Source organism: Alosa pseudoharengus, unplaced genomic scaffold, assembly GCF_046254945.1.
Source record: "Alosa pseudoharengus isolate Yale_2024_CS ecotype anadromous, Long Island Sound unplaced genomic scaffold, YU_APseudo_1.1 YU_APseudo_1.1_scf_19, whole genome shotgun sequence".
NCBI classification, from domain to species: Eukaryota; Metazoa; Chordata; class Actinopteri; order Clupeiformes; family Clupeidae; genus Alosa; species Alosa pseudoharengus.
This window is the reverse complement of record NW_027468657.1, coordinates 20738885-20762981: the sequence shown is the minus strand read 5'-3', so window position 1 is coordinate 20762981 and position 24097 is coordinate 20738885. Positions and strand designations below refer to the sequence as shown.

At 45.0% G+C, this 24097-nt stretch overlaps 1 protein-coding gene across 1 annotated transcript; it reads right to left on the bottom strand.

Annotated features, from left to right (window-relative positions):
* Positions 1-2217: 2217 nt before the first annotated feature.
* chrnb4 (cholinergic receptor, nicotinic, beta 4 (neuronal)) lies at positions 2218-19270 on the bottom strand. Its single transcript, XM_076292896.1, has 7 exons — positions 19189-19270; positions 8321-8466; positions 5931-5975; positions 5409-5518; positions 4205-5059; positions 3910-4018; positions 2218-2706 (listed from the first exon to the last, which is right to left on the bottom strand). Exons 1-7 carry the CDS (start codon positions 19256-19258, stop codon positions 2539-2541), a joined length of 1503 nt encoding a protein of 500 aa, XP_076149011.1. The 5' UTR covers positions 19259-19270; the 3' UTR covers positions 2218-2538.
* Between the last annotated feature and the right edge of the window lie 4827 nt (positions 19271-24097).

Here is a 24097-nt window from a genome sequence, read left to right as displayed (position 1 = left end):
GGAGGCTATTTGTCTGCTTGCCCATTCAGCCCCTTAAATACTAACCCCCCTCTCTAGTCCACACCAAAGGTTCTAGATTATTAACCCCCCTCTCTAGTCCACACCAAAGGCCCTAGATTACTAACCCCCCCCCCCTCTAGTCCACACCAAAGACCCTTGATCACTAGCCCCCCTCTCTAGTCCACACCAAAGACCCTTGATCACTAGCCCCCCCCCCTCTAGTCCACACCAAAGACCCTAGATTACTAGCCCCCCCCCCCCTCTCTAGTCCACACCAAAGGCCCTAGATCACTAACCCCCCTCTCTAGTCCACACCAAAGACCCTTGATCACTAGCCCCCCTCTCTAGTCCACACCAAAGACCCTTGATCACTAGCCCCCCCCTCTAGTCCACACCAAAGACCCTAGATTACTAACCCCCCCCCTCTCTAGTCCACACCAAAGACCCTAGATTACTAGCCCCCCCTCTCTAGTCCACACCAAAGGCCCTAGATTACTAACCCCCCTCTCTAGTCCACACCAAAGACCCTTGATCACTAGCCCCCCTCTCTAGTCCACACCAAAGACCCTTGATTACTAGCCCCCCCCCCCCCCCTCTAGTCCACAGCTCTCAGTGTGTATGCCCCTCCTGTTGTATTCCATCTCGATTGAGAAAGGCACGTTTATGGATGTGTGTAGAATGATTGAGGAAGGCACGTTTCTGGATGTGTGTAGAGCAACATCGCCAGCGGACCTCCCCTCTAAGGTGCGGATGTCTTAAAAGCCTGATCAATCAACGGTCATCAAGAAGGGGGTAAATCAATGAAAAAGTTGTCGCTGCATTGGCAGCCGGGCTGTAAATGGAGGTGTGTTGGAAGAGCAAGCAGCTGGCGGCGGAGATGAAGGAGGCAATCTCTAATGATTTCAATACGCAGCTCACAAAGGAACCTCTGCAGTCGGCAGAATAGCCCAGCGCACTCAGCACTCTTTAAGGAAAGGTAATTTGAGGAAGAAAAAGAGAGAATGTGTGTGTGTATCTTTGTGTGTGCTTGCATGTGTGTGTGTGTGTGTTTACATGTCAGTTTGTGTATACAAGTGTGTGTGTGTGTGTCTGTCTGTATGTGTGTGTATATGCATGTATGCATACTTGTGTATGTGTGTGTGTGTGTATGTGTGTGTATCTGTGTAGCATGCACTGGATGGATTTTTGTGTTTGCATGAGGGTACAAATATTTTTATGACCTTGGACAATACCTGACCAGATCTGTCTCCCTCTCTCTCATGCTGTGTGTGTGGTAGACAGCACATAGAATAGGATTCACAGAATACGCATGTCCAGTAGATGGCATTAGGTGTACAACAAACTCAGAGAGAGAGCGAGAGAAAGAGTGCAGAAAGAGAGAGAGAGAGAGAGAGAGAGAGAGAGAGAAAGAGAGAGGTTCACTGTCAGGTCTGTCAAACTCTTCTTGCCAAAAATGTAAACTGTTGAATACACTCACAATGTCACTGTAATGAACACATTGTCCAGTTAGGCCTAGCAAATTGAAATGGAATTGGCAAAGACTAAATATGAACCATAAATTAATTTTCAAACCAATTCTTCTCAGGAGCTGTTCCAAGTGAATACACACCTTCAAACAACATAATGGCATGAAGATACTGTATGTTAGCGAGGCATTCCCTACATGGCCTCAGATTTTATTGAAGAAAATAATCCTCATGGATTAATGGTGCATTTTATATAATTTTTAATGAAATAATAAAAATCACAGACTTACAGAGAGCAAGTAAAAATGGTAACTTACAGAAGCAACCAAGGTTAACAAAGTTAATAGCAGGAAATAAATGTCAATTTGTGATGATGAGGTCAGTTTATGAGGCTTCCATTCATCCCTGTAAAGCACTCCTTCCGGACAAGACACTTCTCTCCTTTCCCCCTTGAGCACTAGGACAAGAATTTGGACTGGGTTGATAGGAAGAGTAAAGCCAGCACACCACTGGTCCACACACGGTTTAAATGGCTCTGTGTGTTTTACGTCATGTCGGTAAGATTCTTTGTCTAACAATTGTAAAAAGTGGGATTTAGTTACATAGCGACTGGGTGGTACTACAGGTCTTGTGAAACAAACAGTTTAGAAAAACAAACAAAAAACAAAGAGTATGTCTGGTCACCTTATTTATGAGTCTCTTTTATTCTTTCAAAGTGAAAGGTGTCTATCTGACATCTAGTGATCTGATTCTAGCTAAATTGTTAGGCTGTGTGCACATTTTTTTAAAGAGAAAGCGTGTGGACTTGCAATTAATTATTTGGTGCTTGGATGCCCTTCAGCAACAGCATGTGATTGAAAGGTGAGACATGGCTCTTCCTCATCCTCTTCCTCACCCTCAGAGCTGAGCACTGCTGAATACTGATGTCCTCAGTCTTGTGGTAAATGAGTCTCCCTCCATCCGTCCTGTCATGTCCATCACTCTTTCACCTCCATCGCATTTGTCACCTCCGTCACATAAACATACACATCAGTCACACCCGTCACGTCGATCACACACACGTCACGTCACGTCAGATGCCGTTCCTGCCAGCGGACTCTGTGTGTGGCAGCGGCACGATGTGGCTCTGGAAGAGGGGCTGAAGGAAGAGACCCAGCGTCCCTGACACACACACGATCACAAAGATCCACAGGAAGAGCCGGTCCACTACCATGGCCACGTACTTCCAGTCCTCGATCACCTGCAGGAGAGGAGGGGAGGACAGCAGAGTAAGCGCGCTGTGGCTTGGGAATAACTACTTTTTCGAGTAAAACAGTAGTATACCTGTTATGTCCTCCATAGTAGAACTTTATGTAGGCCTACACATTTAGGAACAGATATTGGGTTCTGCCCAAAGTCGAGCAACATAAAAGTAACGTAAAAGTAACGAGTAACATAAAAAGTTACTTTCCATAGAGGGTAACTAAGTAAAGTAACCGGTTACTTTTTTGAGTAATTAACGAGTAACGATAGAAAATGAACAACAGAAAGAAAGAGAGAGAGAAAGAGAGAGAGAGAGATGAAATGGAGAAGATGGAAGAAGTGGACAGGACAGACTGAGGATGAGAAATGGTTTGCCTTTAATGAGTTCAGCAGCATGGGGTTAAAGTTGCTTGGCTATACATGGCCACTGTTCCTATTGACCCCGTAACCTCCGGCTCTCTCATCTGCCCTGTCCTTACTGCGAGGGCAACCATTTCTCAAACAGCCTCCTCCATTGATCTACTTCAGAAAACAATCAATGGTAGAGCATTTGTGTCGCTTCGCTCATGTTTCACAGAGTCTCTAACACTTCGGTCTGTGAGTCGTCACACTAAACACTTTCTAAGGGACTGCTGACCCTGTTGTCTACTGACACCTTCCTCTACAGACAGCTGACTCCTCTGACACAACAGCATAACACTCTGCACTTACAGGACAAGACCCATCGCTTAGTGGACGCAGGCTGCTCTTTCCTATTTAAGATGTCAGATGGTTATTTGACATGTTGCTGTGTAAAGTTTTCATTTGAAGATGTAAGGTGTGTCTAGTTGGTAACACGTAGAGATGTTTAAATGCAATGTCATATGTGCTGACACCATGTATGTATGTTACGGGAAATGTAAACATCAGCAACAGAATTGTGAGGTAGAGGTTATACTCAGAGTACCACAGGCATGTTTAAAGCAAAGAAGCACTGTACACTAGAGCCGTCATATATAAAGAGAATAATGTGTAGAAAACAAACAAGCATAAAAACAATTAAAACATCTGTTGTGATGGTCTAACCCTTAGTCAGTGCTTTTACCAGTTTGTTTAGATGTGCACATTGCATAATTTATGTGCATTGTACAAACAGGCCATGAAAGCAAGAAGACAATCAATCAATAACTGCAAGAGCTCATTTCGGCCTTTGATTACTCACGCTCTGGTCATCGTCGTCCCCCATCATGCGGTCAGCTACGTAGCGCACTCCGTCCACGGCCTCCTCCACGTTAGAGCCCCAGTCCATCCCACCACTCCCACCACCCCCACTGCCACCTCCTCCTCCTTCTCCTCCTCCTCCTCCTCCTCCCCCTGCTCTCTGCCTCAGGTCCTGCGCCGAGGCGTACCCATTGGGCAGGAAGTCCGAGCGCGGGTCCCCCTTCCTGCCGCCCTGGGAGCCGAAGCCGTAGGTAGTGGCAGCGGCGGCGGTGGACGAGGCACTCTTGAAGAAGTGCCCCGGCGAGGAGAAGGCCGAGGTGAGCAGGGCGGCGGACGAGGCCGAGATGGTGGGCATCGCGGTGGGCAGCGCGGCGGGCGCCCCGTAGCTCAGCCCCAGGAGTCCGCGTTGGGCCCGGGCCCGCCGTTGCTGCCGCAGCCGCTGGCGCGCCGAGCTGTTGTGCGGCCGGCGCATGAAGAGCAGCGCGGGCAGCTTGACCAGGAAGACCAGCTTGACCCAGGCGGGCATGGTGTGGGTGCTGGGCGAGCGGTGGTGCACGTTGAGCACGCAGACGCTCGTGATGATGGAGAAGGTCACCAGCACCATGGTGAACATCAGGTACTTGCCGATCAGCGGCACGTCCAGCGAGGTGGGCGGCACGATCTTGGAGATCAGGAGGAGGAACACGGTGAGGGCCAGGAGCACGGAGATGCACAGGGTCATCTTCTCGCCACAGTCCGAGGGCAGGTAGAACACCAGGATGGCCAGGGACGTGATGAGGATGCAGGGGATGATCAGGTTGATGGTGTAGAAGAGCGGCTTGCGCTTGATGAGGAAATCGTAGGTGAGGTCCACGTAGGTGGGATCGTTGGCGTTGACCGTCCGCCTCCCAGGGAGGGCCAGGATGTCCCACTCCCCGCTGGGGGTGAAGTCGTCCATGCTGGCCACTTCGGACTTTAGGACCAGGTCGATCTCGGTGTGGTCGTAGGTCCAGGAGCGGAACTTGAGCGTGCAGTTCTGCTGGTCAAAGGGGAAGTGCTTGACCTCGATCTTGCAGGCGCTCTTGTAGATGGCCGGAGGCAGCCAGGCGATGCTGCCGTTGAACAGCACGATGGCGTTGGTGAAGACCGTCACCTCGTAGGTGCCGTCGGCGCTGGGGTGGGAGGAATTAGAAGGGAGGGATGCAAACATGAGACATGATGCAGATAATGTTAAATTATATGTTACTATTGGTGACAGACCCAGATAAATGAGAGATGTCACTCAGCTAAAAAACGACTGAGAGTAGACTCTCACTCAGTTAGAAAAAACTGAAATATATCACAACATATCAAACACATAACGTTCCTTGCATTCTCAATGAGCATGCATGTATGTGCAGACTGGGAATCCAGTATATTGAACGCCTCCATCTTGGCATTATAACTACAAATGTTAATTGCGATTCTCTGTTGAGCATCACAGGCGGATCGTGTGGATGATGGATGACGGATGACACCCACTTGTTGTACAGGACGATGTCAGGCAGCCAGATGTGGCGGGAGGGGATCCGCAGCTTGTCGATTCCCTCATACTCCGCCGGGTTCCAGGACAGACGGTAATCATTCCAGTTCTGCACAGAAAAGCACGGAGGATTCACTCACTCTCAACAACATCTCTCTCTGTCTGTCTCTCCGCTTTTTCTCTCTCTCTCAGCTCTCTTTTTCCGCTCCATCAACACTACTCTCTTTCTCTGTTTTCCCACCAACTTGTTCTCTCTCTCCCTCCTTGTCCACATCATAGATCTTTTGCAAGCACTACGTATAGACTCACTCTCTTCCTAGTTCCATCAACCCGACAGACTCTTCTCTTTCTCCTCTGTCCCATAAACTCTTTCCCTCTCTGTCTCTCTCTCTCTCCTCCCTTTCTCTCTCTCTCTCTCTCTCTCTCTCTCAGAGAACAGGGAGGCAGCAGGAGGGGCACCTATCCTGGATGTTAATGTGCTAATCCTGTTTAATAGGCGGGAGGGACATCCTCATGCTCACCTGAGTTAGCCACACGTTGGTGGTCATCACCTGGTCTCGTTCATTCTGTGGACAGAGAGGGTAGATGTGAAACTCACACACAGATGCATAGTATGGTTTATATACCCATCACACACACACACACACAAACACACACACACACACACACACACACACACACACACACACACACACACACACACACACACACACACACAGAGTCATGCAGTCGAAGCAACCATAAAATATAACAATGATGTACATAAACATAAGCACACTTCCTCTAACATGCTGTGCACACTCTTCTCAGTGAACACACTTCATACTCATACACACATTACAATCATAAAAGCACTCATAAAAAGACACACTATAATATGCAAGGATGCATACAAGCACACAGTTTATAGAGACACACTGTGCACACTTAATAAATGTACATACATACTGCACGCTCACACAGAATGCACACACACACACACACACACACACACACACACACACACACACACACGCACACACACACACACGCACACACACACACACGCATGCTGATACTGGTGCAGCTGTGTGACATTCACACACAGCTGTGTCATGTCCCGTTAGACTGAGGCTGTGTGGAGCTGTGATTGTATTTCCCTTTGGCCCGCTATGCTGTTTAGATCTATGACACCATTACCAGAACACGGCGAGCGTTCCGTCTCTCGGTGTCCTCGCCCCCCCTCCTCCTCCGCTCCCTAATGCTAAATCCATATACCACAAATGAAATGAGTCACAGAGAGACACTGGGGCGGCACGGGCGCAGGCATCCATGCTGCACACGTCCGTACGTCCACCCTCTGCGTACCGCTCCGCGAATGAAACGCGTCCCGAGCGAGTATATCAACCGGAGCCTGGGTGCGCTCCCCTGCTTTTATAGGACACGACTATTTCAATCACTTGTGCAGCGGGAGACAATGAGAGACTATAAAGTGAGGATCTATCTGGGCCCAGGCCCCAGGGCGGCCGGTGACAGACATAGTGGCCGGCGTCTTGTAAATCAAAAAGCTGCCACGGTCCCGGCCCGGCAGCTTTACGGCATCCGTCGTATCGCAGAGCAGAGAGAGCCGAGGCGGAAGGTTTCCGTCCTGAGGCCCGTGACAGTGGCAGCTGCTGTTAATGCTTGCTAAAGATCCACCAGAGGAAAGGGCTCTTTTATAGACTGACTCCCTGCTTGGTGTATTTTCAGAGTGCTTAAGTGTGTGTGTGTATGTGTGCGCGCAGTGTGTGTTTCTGTCTTCAGTGTGTGTCCTCTCTGTCTGATGTGCTTCCTTTCCTCTCTCTGCCCATCTCTGTCCAGAATGTGTCTGGTTTGACTAAGCGCCACATGACAGAGCGGAGGCAGACCTAAGCCACACAGTAGGTCTCATCAAGGCCAGACCCTTCACACACACCACTTCTGAAACCCAAGGCATTTGATATGTTTCACTGCTCCAAACTTCAGTGATGCCCCCCCCCCCCCCCCGTCTCCCCGTCTCCACTGGACTCCTGGAACACTAAATGTTTTTTGTTTGTGAACCATGGTCCCCTTTCTCAACAACTCATACAGAACTTGCCGTTTTTTATTTTGTTTACACTTGGCAATAGTCTCTAACTATCTCCCGCTCCATGAGTAGCCGAAATAGCGAATGAACACTGTTCTTAAGGAACTCCCGCACATTGTTATTGTTGCAAAGGTTAATTTAATAAGCAATGTTTCGGTCGTTCGACCTTCCTCAGGTTATTTTTGAAATCTTTGACACACCTATGCCGAAGTCTTTTGTTTTCTATTAATTTTGTTGTTGCCATAATTGATGCAGGCTGCACAGGCAAGGACGCTGTTGTGGAGGCAGGCATCGGTGCTAGATACATTTGAGATACATTTTCAAGATACAATTTATCTAAATGTGACTAGGCAATAGTCTCTCACTGTCTCCCACTTCATGAGCAAGGCTTTAATTGATGCACACCCAGTTTACTGTTTACACCCACGCTACTGTCTAGTCATCATTATTTTTTAAGATTGTTTTTTTTTTGCATTTTCATTGTTAGAAGAGAATTGTGTGTTTAATCAATACTTTTACATTTACCAGTGGTTTATTTACCAGTGGTCTGGACATTTAGAACCATCAGTGGTCATCAGTGGTGTTTACTTCCTGATTACGAACCACACAGGAGCTCAGGTGAACTGGTCTCCATACACCCACTTCCTGGAAGACTCGACTACGGTGCTTTAGTGCACTCCTGAGTTCAGAACTAAACAAACCCAATCGAACAACTCAGGCGGACTCCAGTCCACCCCTAATAGCTCTGGAGTGAAAGCTGACGGAACTGAACCGCATCAGGGCCGGGTTCCACCCAGATGTCAGCGGTGGTTCTGAGAGGGGACTCACCACGCTGATGAGCTGGGCCAGGGACACCTGGAGGACGATGGTGACGCGCTCGGTGCGGTTGACAGCCGGCCGGATCAGCTTGTTGTAGCGGTCTTTGCCCAGAAGCCAGTTCATCAGCCGCTCCTCGGCGTCTGCACACGCACCACCTGCACAGGCATCATGGGATAGCATGGGTGAGAGGAAAGACAACGTCTACAGCAAGCATCACAAATACAGACACATGTTCATTAATTCATTCAAAATTATAATTCACTCATTCAGTCACATGCAGATACATGCATGCATACATTCACACATCTGCACCTGATTCTCAAATTGCCATTATGTAAACATCCAAACATTTTCATTGATTATTACTTTCAGCTAAAGCTAATTCCAGAAGGCCTAATATAGGAAATTGAATTCTTCACACTGAGATGGATAATTGAGAGACTTCAGTAGTTCAGAGGCTTTGAACTCCTTTCAAAGCGTAACTGACACGAGCTATGGCTTGTTTTATTTCATCTACTCTCCTGTCAACACCTTCTTCATCTGGTGATATAGCCCAGGTCGTTCCTGCTGAGGATATTTATTGACGTGTTCCAGCTAGCTGCCTCGGCTTTTAATCGCGCTACACGGCGCATGCTTTACGGCTGGGTGCCGGGTCATGCTGCTGACTGCGCATTTCTGAAAGCAGCGTTACAGCCTGTTCCTCATGCAACAACAAAAACTCGCAGCACATAAACACTGCAAAGGGTCTGGATAACTGGATAACTTTGTATGATAACACCATTTGCCCCATGGACCACAAGCAAATAGCAGTCTTAAGGCAACATGACATAGACTCTTTGTGACAAGCAACATTATTCAAAATTAATTTTAATTATCCTCAAATTGATTTTGAACAGCTTTTGCATGATATTTCTGACTATACAGTATCATCACAATACAGTACATCAGCAAACAAGCTAACTTAGCTAGCATTGCCTGAGTTGATTTTGGTGTTTACAGTAATTTCCTGTGTATTAGCCGCATTGTGTATAAACCGCAGGAAAGTGTTTCATGCAAGTAAATTTAGCAAAATAAATGTAGAAACCTCGGCTAATAGTTGGGAAATTATGGTACAAGGCAAGTCTGTAGACCTCTATCAAGTTATGTTGGCTAGTTTTAGACACATCTCTGCACCGCCTGTTAAAATAACTCTGAGGCACTTTTGTAGATTCAGTGACTATGATGAGATTCTGGGCATATAATCTCAATGAAAACCTTTGAAAAGCACAACGCAAAACAAGAAAGAAGTGATTATTCCTCATAATTGGTTGCTAAGCACACTGAGGCAGCCATGGCCTACTGGTTAGCGCTTCGGACTTGGAACCAGAAGGTTGCCGGTTCGAACCCCGACCAGTAGGCATGGCTGAAGTGCCCTTGAGCAAGGCACCTAACCCTGCACTGCTCCCCGAGCGCCGCTGTTGTTGCAGGCAGCTCACTGCGCTGGGATTAGTGTGTGCTTCACCTCACTGTGTGCTGAGTGTGTTTCACTAATTCAGGGATTGGGATAAATGCAGAGACCAAATTTCCCTCACAGGATCAAAAGAGTATATATACTTATACTTAAGTAACACTTTCACACTGGATGTTAACGCCTCCGTGTCCTGAAGGCATAATAGAAAATGTTTTTGGCCTCAATTTTCAGGATGAAAGAGCCTGACTCAACTAACAATGAGCCCTGACACGCCCACAACGCCTCTTGACAAATGGCAGGGGGGAGTCTAACTGAGTGTGCTCTTAACAGTGAGGGATTGGACAGCCACTTCCTGCTGAAACAGGAAGGGCAGGGTGCGTGGGAGAAGATGGAGCGAGGTGGACCAGCCCTCACCCCTCTCTGCTGATGGAGGCTCTGCAGTGGTGAAGAGGAACAGAGGGGACCACAGAAGAAGCCTACAGTCCATTGGTTTGTTTGTTCTTTTGATTGTTTGGTCATAAAGGACACTTTAAAAGTGGTCCTCAATTCTGGCATATGGTTGTTGATAACTGATATTTGATTATTTGATTTAGTTTATATAGTATACATAGTATATTTAGTATTTTAGTATCATGTTTATCTTCTACTGTCTCTATTGTACAGTGGAGTTTTTTTAATATGTATATTACTTTTTCTGCTGTAAGTGCATGTTGTGCATTTCTGTTAGCCTTGAGTTTTTCACAAACATTTGCAAACACTCGCAAACAGTCTGAGGAGGTAGTTCTTTGCGAACATACAGTGGAGCTGGACATGAGCTTGACGAAGAGAACAATGCAATTACCGTTACAATGGAATGTTGACACCAAATCGTTCAGATTTAAAGGTCCAGTATGTAGGAAATAATGGAAAATAAACTGTAACCATTCCAAAAATTATCACCATATGTTGAGTGAGGAAACACGATGAATTGAAGTAATGGCTTATTTGACAACATTACTCTAACCCGTGAAACCCCGTAAAACCCATGAAAAAAAATCAGTTACGGGGCGGAATCTCTTGGAATTTTCGTTTATGTTTTGAACGATTAATTCTAGAATAGCGTATTAATAATGGGCTAGCGCGTCCTCCTATTTGGGTTGCCAAATTAGCAAAGGCCAACTGTCAACAGCTGTCAGTTGTAGTCATGAACGCCTACAAGAGGCAGGCAAATTTCCAAAATTAAAACAAGAAACAAATGAAGTGGACATCGGAGGAGCTTCCTGAGATGGTGACGTCTTCGTCAAACTAAGAATATCAAGTCTGACGCAGAGCTGGCCATATTTCTCCACAACAGGTAGCCTATGCTAAACTTCTAAAATCTGCATCGCTAACTTCAGCTAAATATGTTACGTTGGTTAGAGAGGTATTTTTTGTTTTCACTGTTTCCGTAATGTGTAGCTGGGTCATGGTTGGAGAAACGTTAAAGCAGCTGCAGGTCAAAAAGCAGCTGCAGGCCTTTAAAGGAGCGATTTGTAGGATTGTTACGAACGTTCTGTAGGCCAAAATCAAAACACTGGTGAACGTTCTCAAGACTACCTAGACGCGAGCCTCTTCTGGGTTGCCAGATGTAATGCAGACTTAGCTAACGTAGACCTGCAGCTGCTTTAACGTTTCTCCAACCATGACCCAGCTACACATTGACTGTGCACATAAACAGTGAAAACAAAAAATACCTCTCTAACCAACGTAACATATTTAGCTGAAGTTAACGATGCAGATGAAGTTTAGCCTAGGCTACCTGTTGTGGAGAAATATGGCCAGCTGTGCGTCAGACAAGACGTCGCAATCTCACTTAATTGGCTTCTTGTTAATTTCAGGAAGCTCCTCCAATGTCCACTTAATTGGTTTCTCTTAATTTTGGAAATTTGCCTGCCTCTCGTAGACTACTTGTTCATGACTACAACTGACAGCTGTTGACAGTTGGCCTTTGCTAATTTGGCAACCAAATAAGAGAACGTGCCAGCCCATTATTAATACGCTATTCTAGAATTAAATTGTTCAAAACATAAACGAAAATTCCAAGAGATTCCGCCCTGTAACGAATTTTTTCACAGGTTTTACGGGTTATAGTAGGCTAATGTTGTCAAATAAGACATTACTTCAATTCATCGTGTTTCCTTACTCTCTGATGACATATGGTGATAATTTTTGGAATGGTTACAATTTATTTTCCATTATTTCCTACATACTGGTCCTTTAACTGTTCAGAGAAAACATGTCTGCCACAAATGTTTGCCAATGTTTGCCGAATTTGAATGCACCTCTGAATTTGATGAAAACTGTAACGGCTTACAATCGAAGACTTTGTTCTTAATGAGCCAAGAATCAGAGGGTGGCTTCCATCAGCAGGAAAGGGACTGGACAGGTGGGCGCCCAGCCAAGCCTCAGTGACCACACACAGGCATAACTCTCCCTGGAGAGGCCCCTGTGTGACCAGCACACTAAGCATGCTCCATCACCGAGGTTACAGTGTGTTTGTCCATCACCGAGGTTACGTGGGAAAAACCACAGAGGACAGAGGAAGAGGAGACTACAGCAGCCAGTGTGTGGGAGTTCATCTCAGAAAATAAACAATATTTTATTTCTCAGCCATTTATTTTCTGCATTTTCTATATCAGATTACTGAAATATTCAGAAATTACCATCCATTATGTACATTTAATTCCAAATAGACAAACTACCGGTAACTAACTGTTTGCAGAAGGCCTGTTTTTTTTTACCGCTGAGGTTTTACAACTCCCTCTGGGAAAGAGTCTGATTAAAATATTCAGACATTTCCCTTTCCTAAGCAATTAAACTACTACATAAGAGTTATAGAGCATCTGCTGAAGTACTCCCAAGAGGGTCAGCCTTTGACATGACCTTGACATGCCAAGCATGATGCTGTATCAATCATGCTAGCCCTTAAAGATTATATCAATTCTCTCCTCTCTTTGAATGTTGGCTATAAGAAGACATCATTCCCAGAAGAGTGGCCGTGATGTGTATTAGGCCTAGCCTGGCGAGCCAGACCCACATTATAATGTAGGGTCTGGGCACTCACCGTTCGCAGTGCTCAGTCCGAGGGTCGGGATAATCAGTTGTCTTTCAAATTCCCTCTGCACGCAATAGGACGCAATAGGATATTTGTTTTCAAGTAGCAGGGAATTCAAGCCAAACCGTTGCAACTCTGCCATCAATCATTATGTTAAGCCCAACAAACGACTCTATACACGATTTCAATGCCAGATTTAGTTTCGATTTCTAGAGCTCACAAGTCAACGCAGAGTTGCTAAACTAGCCCTGGCAGCAAATATAATTTGCTGCCGCTAGGGGCGCGTCTAGATTTCTAGGCTATATTAGGCCATGACTTTAGCCCAAATTCAGTCAGACCAGAATTCAGGCCGAATTCCTATCCTATTGTCCTGCAGTTTAAGCAGGCTCATGATGCCTGAGTAGAAAAGGTATCATGTAGCATTCCATCTCTGTTCCGATCCGATTGGATTTCTGGCATGTTAGAAAGTTTTGTCAGTTGTCTTTTAGTGTGAATGGTGGAACGCACAGTTAGAGTGCAGCCATCACAAATGATTGAAACATGTAGTGTGAATGATCATGTTGTACAATCGCACAATGTCAGCTCAGATTTAATGGGAAGCAAAGCACAGGGGAGTGTGTGTGTGTGTGTGTGGGGGGGGGGGGGGGGGGGGGGTGTGCACTGCAGTGCTCAGGCTAACAGATGGACGGTTGTCAGGGCCCCTCAAATCCTCCAATCAAACCAGGAGTGAGAGGTGGGAGGTCAAAGGTGAACTGGGTTGGCCCCTCTCCCTCTGAGCTCTGTCCACTCATACTGACCAGTGGTGCCACTACCTGAGCAGAGACAGGTCGCTCTTTTCATGGCATGAACTGGGCGCCGGCTCTGAGATGTGTGTTCAGGGTTTATGTTGCATAAAGGCTGAGCCAGATAGCCTTTTATGTCAACGTTTCATAACAAATGTTTTTTATGTCAACGTTTCATAACAAATGTTTTTTTTTTTTTTTTGGTCAGCGCCGCAGAGACCCAAAAGCTATTTGTCTGCCTGACAATGGGCAAAAAGACAGCACCATACACCACACACACACACACACACAAACACACACACACACACACACACACACACACACACACACACACAGCCAGCTACACACAGGACAAGTGTAAATATATATATACACACACACACAGCCAGCTACACACAGAACAAGACCCACACACACACACACAGACACACACACACACACAATGTGAGGGATAATAGACTGTGCAGAGACGGAGTGGAGATACACAGGGCATAAAGAATGAGAGACTGATGAAAGAGACTAGCGGAGAGAAAATACTCTGAGCGGCTCCACAAATCGAGCGCAGGGCAACAGGATGAGGGTAATTCAATTGGGCAAAGGTAGATAGACAGCATGAAGACTGATAGACTGCATGCAAAGGCAGATAACCAGGCTGGATGAATCCAGAGGGAGAATGCTGAGGTGGATGCAGAGGATGGAGTGTGTGAGAGTTTGTGTGTGTGTGTGCGTGTGTGTGTGTATGTGTGTGTGTGTGTGCGCAGGGGAGATGAGATGAGTGGATGACAGACCGACATTTAGTCAGAGTCGAACAGACTGACATGGACGACAGGCAGAAATGGTAAAAGACAGTCAGTCCGTCAGCAGAAATATGAAGATTGATTTGATGGGGATAGATTAGGATGAGAACTTCAAGTTTTTGCATGCTCACCAAAGAGACAGCATAGAGGCCATGGTGAGATGAGGAAATGCCCAAACACAGACCTCTCTTTCTTAAGATATAACAACGGATTGAATTCTATAGTAGTGCTACAAAAACAAGGTCGGCATCAGTGTAGGGCTACTGGATTGTGATCTTGATGGTGGTTTCGCTGCTTGTGTCAATGTCAACAGGGATATTAAAATGCCTAACTTCGAGAGAGAGAGCCAATGCTCTCTAAGCAATATGAACCCAAAAAAGGATTCACAAGATGTAGCCTAACATCCAAAGAAATCAAAACCTGAGTGGCATTCTGAGCGTGCTTCAAAGAAATGGGATTGCCTTTTTTTCCGTCATAGACAGATGAGAAAAACGGCCCACCTGGGAAGCATCCTATGAGACATAACTATCAGCACAGAGGTCATCATCAGAGGTCATCATCAACACAGAGAGTCTGGCATTAAGGCTGAGTGCGTTTACCCAGAGGTCAGTACAAGTCTGGCATTAAGGCTAAGTGTGTTTACTAGAGAACTACGCTACAATACAACTTTATTATCAGTCAGGGCTGAAATTCTTTTTGCATCCCTGGGTAGCTCGTATAAGAAAGAGGACATAGACATACATACAGACATACATAAGATGATTAACACCAAAGGACATACATGAAACATTATCTAAAATTACATAAACACACAAGTAAGGAAACAAAGCATGTATAACAACAGAAAAAGACATGACCATACACACAGACAAGGTCTTGGAGACTTGTAACCCTAAATAAATATTGCACTGGATTTATTGTAGTTAGAACTGATGAAGAGCAGAGCATGAGTGTTTCCAGGAACCACTCCCGCCCTGGTGGCATCCATAAGATAGTTATGGGAGTACAGGAGATGACACCCACTGGGGCTGTGTACTTTTCCATCTCTCTGCTTCCTCGTTGTCCTCAGGATGATAAAGAATGGATCACCTGGGAGCGTGGACCCTGTCACTGCTACTGTATCTCTGTGCACGTCTGTGAATGTTCCACTGATAGAGTGAGGAAGAACCAAAATCACTTTGATCAACAGTGGATGGAACTCTGACCTACAGGAGCAAACATAATGTAGCGTGCAAGATGGCCGCTCAGTTCCATCTGTACTGGGGGGTAGAGGGATTCCTAGAGAGAATGGTTCATGTCTGATGTGTTTTACGTTTTCATTTTGGAATGTACTCGTGCTTCCCTGTTTGTGTTACAGTTTTTTTCAACTGCTTACACACTAAATCTTTGCTTGTCACACAATTTTCTAAACATGTCCTCCAAACATCATAACCCGACACCAAATCTGCAAAACCATACACTAATTCTCAGTGTTTGACTTAGTTTTCAATTGACTAAAACACATTTTGCAAAACACCAAACACAATTTTCTACCTAACACACAAAAATCTAACAGGAAGTAACTTGATTTCGTTCTTCAAACACAACCCATCAAAATGCCACACTAAATCACCAGTGCTTCACTCTTTCTCTTCACATGTGCAAACACTGTTTACTTTACTGAACACCATCCAATCATTGCCTTAGTATAGGTCTATGAATAGATATACTCTCTATATAGGTATAGACCCTTTCAATCTGCTCCTAGAGGATTTCCGGTTGAAATATTCAGAACCAATGCAGATACTTTGAAAATGACAGTAATCGGACTTTAGCTTACAGTAATGTTCTACAAAAAGTTGACTTTACAGTATGTAAAATTTGTCTTTTTACTCTATTTTTGTTTGTCCCCATGTTACAGTATACCATTAGATCAATACATTTTTCTGTGCCTCCAGAAATGCCTTAGGAACGCTTACTGTAGAATTGTTTGTTTATGCAGTTGAAAGGGTCTATAGGCCTATGAATACATACTGTACACGACCCCCCCCCCCCCCCCCCCCCACACACACACACACTTGTCTTTAGAAAAAAACAAAATCAGTGTTTTCAAAACTCCATGTACATCTGGTGGTCACTGTATTCTTCTTTGCTTTTTTTCTTGTTTGCTGTAAAATACTGTATTCACAACAGCAAATTATTTGGGAAAAATCACTATTTTTGGTTTCAATATTGCTTGCCTTTTTACTGTGTATTTCAACTTCTCTTTGTTGATACCGTAACTTTCACTCTTGTATGGAAATACATATAGAAAGCCTAAGACAGAAGAGCTTTAGGTTTTGAGCAACAGTGTGTACATGATGTATCCAAAATGTCATATTATGACAAAAGTGTTTGTAATGTGAGGCGAATGTTTGCTTTAAACATGTGTTTTTGACATTTTGAATGTTGTGTGTCATTTTGCTGGAGATTTGGGGCATTTTGCATTTTGTGTGAGCAGTTGTGGGTTTTGTGTGTGGAGTTTTGAAAAATAGACACAGAGTTTTGAAAACGTGTGTAAACAATTGTAAAAAACTGTAATGTTTATTCACGACAACACATTATGAAATAACCTCCCTCATGTCTAGCACCTCCTGTGTTCAGTGTGCCCTGTGTATTCCAGGAGTAATTGGTAAAAACATCCAATGAGAAGCCTGTTTGTTGCTCTGTTCACATGTAGAGTGGAGAGCAGAGTGTAGTGGAGGACTGAATGGAGTTGAGACTTCACTTCACTACAACAACTCATGGTTCTTACAGTTCAAACTATAATTTATAGAACAGAAAATGTTGGAAAATAGCAAGTCAACAAACAATCCTGAAGTTGAAAAAGGTCACGATACAACAGAAAACAAAAAACAAATCTTCTGTCTGAACAGCTGGAGCACTGCCTGCTCTCACTGGTTACCATGACAGCAAAAGGAGTCTTGAGTAAAGGACAGAGAGTTGAAAAGAACACAAGAAGAAAGGAAAAATAAACGCAAAATGACAAAACACACAAAGTCATAACACTGTTTTAACCACTTGCCTTTCCTCAGTGATTTCTTGTTGGTGGAATGAGTTGCCCAGTGCTCTCCATTGCTGCGATAGTTTTGGGTCTTTCAAGAAGGGTCTAAAGACATATCTGTTCAGCATACACCTAGTTTATTAAGTGGTTCTTAGGAGTTATGATTTGTATATTATAGTATTTGTTTATTTTCATTAGGCTATTGATCATTGATATTGCATTAACATTATTGATTATTAGTCTTACCAATTTGATTCACTGTTCACTGTTAATTTTAACTATTGTATTGCTTTTATTTGTAAGTCGCTTTGGACAAAAGTGTCAGCCCAATCCCATAACCATAACTATAACCATATTATAATAAATCCTTTTTAAATGCATGAAGGCTGCACTTTCTGAGGATTTTATGCAAATACATAATTAATTATAAAGGTACAGTGTTGCTTGTGCTGTTTCCAAGTGTGAGAAACAGTGGGTAAAAAAACAGGCCTGTACACACACACACACACAGAGAGAGAGAGAGACAGAGAGAGAGAGAGAGAGAGAGAGAGAGAGAGAGGAGAAAAAAGAGAGTCTGGTAGCTGAATAGATGCCCTGACGAACAACGGAGTCTATAGCTTCTCATCTCCCGATCGATGCTGGAGGTGAGATATGATCTGGAGCTTCTGGAGCTTATCTAGATGTAAGGCTCTCGGTAGACAACGCAGACGTATTCTAAGTGCACAGAAGCCAAGAAAGAGAACTTTTCAATTGTATTTGAAAAGTGATGCCACTTCACTCCAATAAATGAGGTGCTGCACAGGCCTACTGCAAACATGTAGGCCCTACAGCTTGTCCCTACATTACTAGCCAGACCAAAAAAGACTTCCAAGGTCACATTAGCTACATCATCTGAGGTGTCTGTAAAAATCAATTTTCAATTCCTGCTGAGTAAACAACATCAAGTCACATTCTGTAGAAATTGCTGTCCCTCAGTCTAAGGTCACCAGTAACCATGACAGAGGAGCGGCATAACAGATAAAAAGGAAATCCTTGACTGAACCAAACATTCACTCAGATGCTCTCGCTGCAAAGATCGCTTTTGTGTCCTTACTTCGTAAACACACAATAAGGAAAAAAGAAAGTGTGCCTGCCCGCAGCAAAATAGCGCGTAAGAGCCTTTCAGACGACCCCGAACTGCATGGCTTACATCAAGGTAAGGTGGCTGCACTTGGATAAAGAGTAGGGCCATAACGGGACAGCGTAAATGGGGCCAAGGCCGTTAAGTGTGATATATGCGCCTGTCTTGCATAGTGACAGTACCACTTTCGTCACATGGAGCAGCACCATTTGTTTGTGCTGAAACATATAGTAGGACACAAAACACTGACGTATGCCTAAAACATAAACTTCCATTTCCGAGTTGGCGTACAACTCATGATCACCGTTTGTGAATACATGCAATCGAGTTGGATGTACAATCCAGCTCGTCCATTTACAGTAGACATTTTTTTTTCTAATGAGAGACAATATAGCATATGCTACTTTATATCCGTGCTTTCGTGTGACAACCATTCCATGCGCAAATACGTTTTGTTGCGCGTCATGCGGTATACACTGTCATCAGAGTGACTGTACATCTTGCTGAACTGTCCCGTCAGACAGTTTTTGCAGCGTTACCGGAGCCATAGCTGATTTCTTTCTTTTTTTTCAAACCAAACATCCCCACCCACCCAAAGAAAAAAAAAAACACAAACAGCAACAGTGCACTTACTTTGGATGAAAGTAAACACGAAAGCGAGGACAGTCAGGGTCCGCGTCATTGTCGCTGTCAAGTGGTCCATGTGCGTCCTTCGTGCGAGGTTCCATTACGGACTGTACCTTTCGTGCATTTCGAATTCCCAAAAAGGACACTGGAGGGGTCTCTTCTGTTAACACAAAAAACTCCCGATGTGAATTGAGAGATGAAAAAACGCACACCTGCCAGAAAACCTGTACAGGAGTGGTGAAGACCTTTCGCTGCTACTGTTTTAGGACGCTACGGAGCGGAACAAGTCGACCCCAGCCGCAGTGACACCTCTTCCACAACACGCGCTCTAACGCGCGCACTCATGCATGCACCCCGCTCTCTCCCTATCCTAGCGCCGCGCGCACCGCACGCATACGCATTGGCACTCACATTGAAACAAACCATGCATACGCTCCTGGTTCCTGTCATATATGGTCATGTTTCTTTGATACTTATTTTCCCGTTATTTATTTTCTATACTATCAATATGTGTATTACAGTTTTTCTCAATTGTTTACACACAAAAACTGGTACTTGAGACACAATGACCACAACACATGCGCCAACCCCCTGAACCAATTCTGCTAAACTACAAGCACAATTCCTGCTTCACACTCTAATTGCAGCTGTAAAACACAGTTTTTTTACCCAGCACTATACACAATTCTCTGCATTTGGCACAATTTTCATGAAGAAAATCTCTTATTTTCACAAGGAACACACATTCACACATTCAAATTCAAAGTGAATTGCCCTACTATGCACACTAACTCATCACATGGGCAACCATGTGCCCATGTTTTGTATGTAGACCACTGTATGTGCAACTTTATGTTGGTTGGGATGTACACTGTGTAAATTGTTTTTGTGGGGAAAAATAAAATATATTTGTTACAGTGTTGTGTGTTCTGAGTATAAAAATAATATTCTCAAATATTTTACAACACACACTTAATGTACTGTATGTACTGTCTGTAGTAAGTGTAACACTGAACAAAAAAAGCCATTTTGTCATTATGATGAATGGAGAAGAAGTGTTTTCCATTCATCATAGTGTTTTACATTGAGCATGTTCAACTGGTTCTTCTAAATGTCTATTCAGTGTTAGTTTGTGTGTGTCATTTGAAAACAAAATACCATTTTGAGAAGAAATAACATTGTTTTGAATCTAAAGTTTCATTTTACAGGATAATTGAGGGGTTTTGCCCATTGTGTGTGAGAAACCAAAAATAGTGTTTTTTCTGTTTGCGAATCCACACCAAATCACCAGTGCTTCACTCTCTTTCTTTCACTCATTACTTTACTGAACACCATCAAATCATTGCCTTAATATAGCCTATGAATAGATATACTCTCTATATACTGTAGGTATAAACTCTTTCAATATGCTCCTAAAGGATTTCCGGTTGAAATGTTCAGAACCAATGCATATACTTTGAAAGGAAAATTACTGTAATCGGACTTTAGCTTACTGTAAACTGTAAAGTCGATTTTATGTAAAACTTTTTTACTGTATTTTTGATTGTCCCCAAATTACCATTAGCTCAATTATTTGTGGTCATTGTATTTTGCTTAGTTTTTTTTCTGGTTGGCTGTAAAATACTGGCATTTTGATGGGTTGTGTTGAAATCAAGTTACTTCCTGTTAGATTTTTGTGTGTTAGGTAGAAAATTGTGTGTGGTGTGGTGTTTTGCAAAAATGTGTTTTAGGAAATTGAAAACTGAGTCAAACACTGAGAATTAGTGTATGGTTTTGCAGATTTAGTGTGGGGTTATGATGTTTGAAAGACATGTATAGAAAATTGTGTGACAAGCAAAGATTTAGTGTTTAAGCAGTTGAAAAAAACTGTAAATTATTGTCCACCAAATACCAAGTATTCCCTCGAGGTTTGACCGTGGCTGAAATGGGAGTCTGTAGAGAGAGTGAGGGGTGTGTGGGGCTGAAATGGGAGTCTGTAGAGAGAGTGAGGGGTGTGTGGGGCTGAAATGGGAGTCTGTAGAGAGGGTGAGGGGTGTGTGGGGCTGAAATGGGAGTCTGTAGAGAGGGTGAGGGGTGTGTGGGGCTGAAATGGGAGTCTGTAGAGAGAGTGAGGGGTGTGTGGGGCTGGAATGGGAGTCTGTAGAGAGAGTGAGGGGCATGTTAGGCGGGTGGGCGAGTTAAGGACCAGTGTGCAGTGTGATGGGATGAGGCTACAGGCGCTGGGCTAGGCTGGGCTGAAAAAGCTGTGCTGAATGATCCAAGGGTGTGTGACGGTGGATGGGTGTGTGACGGTGGGTGTGTGACAGTGTTTAGGTGACAGCATGTGGGTGACAGTGTTTAGGTGACAGCATGTATGTATGTGTGTGTGTGTGTGTGTGTGTGTGTGTGTGTGTGTGTGTGTGTGTGTGTGTGTGTGTGTGTGTGTGTGTGTGTGTGTGTGTGTGTGTGTGTGTGTGTGTGTGTGTGTGCGTGTGTGTGTGAGTGTAAGTGTGTATGTGTGTGTGTGTGTGTGTGTGCACGCACGTGTGTGTATGTGCATGAGTGTGTATGTGCATGAGTGTGTGTCTGTATGTCTGTGTTTGTGTGTGTGTGTGTGTGTCTGTGTGTGTGTGTGTGTGTGTGTGTATCTGTGTGTGTGTTTGTGTGTGTCTGTGTGTGTGTGTGTGTGTGTGTGTGTGTGTGTGTGTGTACATATGCCCATGTGTGTGTGTGTGTGTGTGCTGGTGAGGTAGAGCAGGACAGACAGAACTGAAGGTGGTAGAGATATTGGGTCAGTGCACCTGATCTGACCCTCATCAGTCATGGTGCTGCCTTATGATATCCTCTTCCTCACACATCTCTCTCCTCCTCCTCCCTCTCTTCACCCCATCACCCCCCTCCTCCTCCTCCTCCTCCGTTTCCTGGTCTCCTCATCCCATAACCCCCCCTCCTCCCCCTCCTCCTCCGTTTCCTGGTCTCCTCATCCCATAACCCCCCCCCCCTCCTTATCAGTTAATTTTCTGCACGGCTATATCCCTCATTCCTCTATCTCTTGTTCCCTTCTTCTCTTTTTCACTGTTTCTCTCTCTTTGTCATTTTCCCATGATCACCACCCTCTTTTTCTCTCTCCTTCTGTTCTTGTCATGCCCCATGGAGCTCGCAGTCTGACATGCCTGACATGGATGGTCAACAGGATGTGTGTGTGTGTGTGTGTGTGTGTGTGTGTGTGTGTGTGTGTGTGTGTGTGTGTGTGTGTGTGTTTTAAAACAACAGGATGGAGGATTTGATATTTAGGCTCCTTGGCGTCTGTATTCAATATGGTACCCAGTTAGTCTAAAACCGACCAGAAGGATCATGATCCTACCTAACCCAACATTATAAAGCGTTCCGGGCGTGCAATGGCAATGGGAGAGATTTAATTCTCCGTATCATGAGTCAGTGTAGGATCAGAATGAGTTTGAAATATTAAAGTACAAAAGCTGCATTGTGTTGCTTTAATTCTTCACCAAAGCCACAAGGACAGTCATGTTATGTCTTATACATCCTCCCTCACCCATGACACAGAGTTGATTTCACTCCTGCCCTCCTCTCCCCCAAATTGAGAGATCCAATCCATATCTAACATATTACACACTCACCTTCATACAAGAACGCCCCCCCCCCCAAAAAAAAAGATTTCTGCCGCCACACACACACACACATGCACATGCACATGCACACGCACACGCGCACACGCACCCGCACCCACCCCCCCCCCCCCCACACACACACACACAGATCATTGTGCAGCTCTGATCCAGGTCAAGCCCACAGTATATCCAGCATCAGCAGCAGCTTTCCTCCTTTCTCCTCCCCTATCATCTCTTCCCCTCTCCTCCCCTCCTCTCATCTCCCCTTTCCTCTCCTCTCCACTCCTCCTTTCTCCTCCTCCTCCCCTCTCCCCTCCTCTCTCCCCTCTCATCTCATATTCCCATTCCTCTCCTCTCCACTCCTCCTTTCTCCTCCTCTCCTCTTCTCCCCTCTCCTATCTTCTCTTCTCCTCTCCTCCCCTCACCTATCTTCTCTTCTCCTCTCCTCTCTTGTCCTCTCCTCCCCTGTTCTCTCCTCTCCTTTCCTCCCCTCTCCTCTCTTCTCCTCTCCTCTCCTCCCCTTTCCTCTCCTCCACTCTCCTCTCCTCTCCTCTTCTCTCCTGTCCTGTCCTGTCCTCTCCTCTCCTCTCCTCTCCTCTCTGGTCTGTCCCGCACCCCTTTATTTCATTCAGAGCGCCATTATTCACCCATCCGCGGTCTGGCTGGGAACGTCCTCCAAGGTCCGGTCCCCTGATGGATCGATCCTCGGTTGTCTGCGGGCCGCAGAGATTTACTGGGCTCTGGCCCCGGAGAGGGAGAGCTATCAGTGCTGCGGCGGCAGATTTACTTTCGCACCACAGGCTTAAACAGCCATTATTATGCCCCATGCACACGCAAGGCGGCGCATACACACAGGACAAGCCCAAGGGCTCCGTGTCAACCTCGGGGCCAATTAACTGTTATCATGTAGGCGTATGCATACACACACACATACAAACGCAAACACACACACACACACACAAACACACACACACACACACACACACACAGACACACACACCCACCCACCCACACACACACACACAGTAATTGTATGGTGGATGTATGGTTATTTATGAGTTCCTTAATCATGAATTTACACGAAATGTTTTACGTGTGTCACACACAGACACACACAGAGACACACACACACATATACACACAGAGCACTAGCCAGGAGATTGACCTTTCTGTAAGTCTTGTGCTGTTCTTGTTGAGCTTAATTATTTCCACCTGTCATCATCATAAGGTCTTACACAGAGCTTACATAGGACCTGACCTCTCTAAGGTGGGGATCACATCAGCCAGCGGCAAGCGGCAGGTTTCCT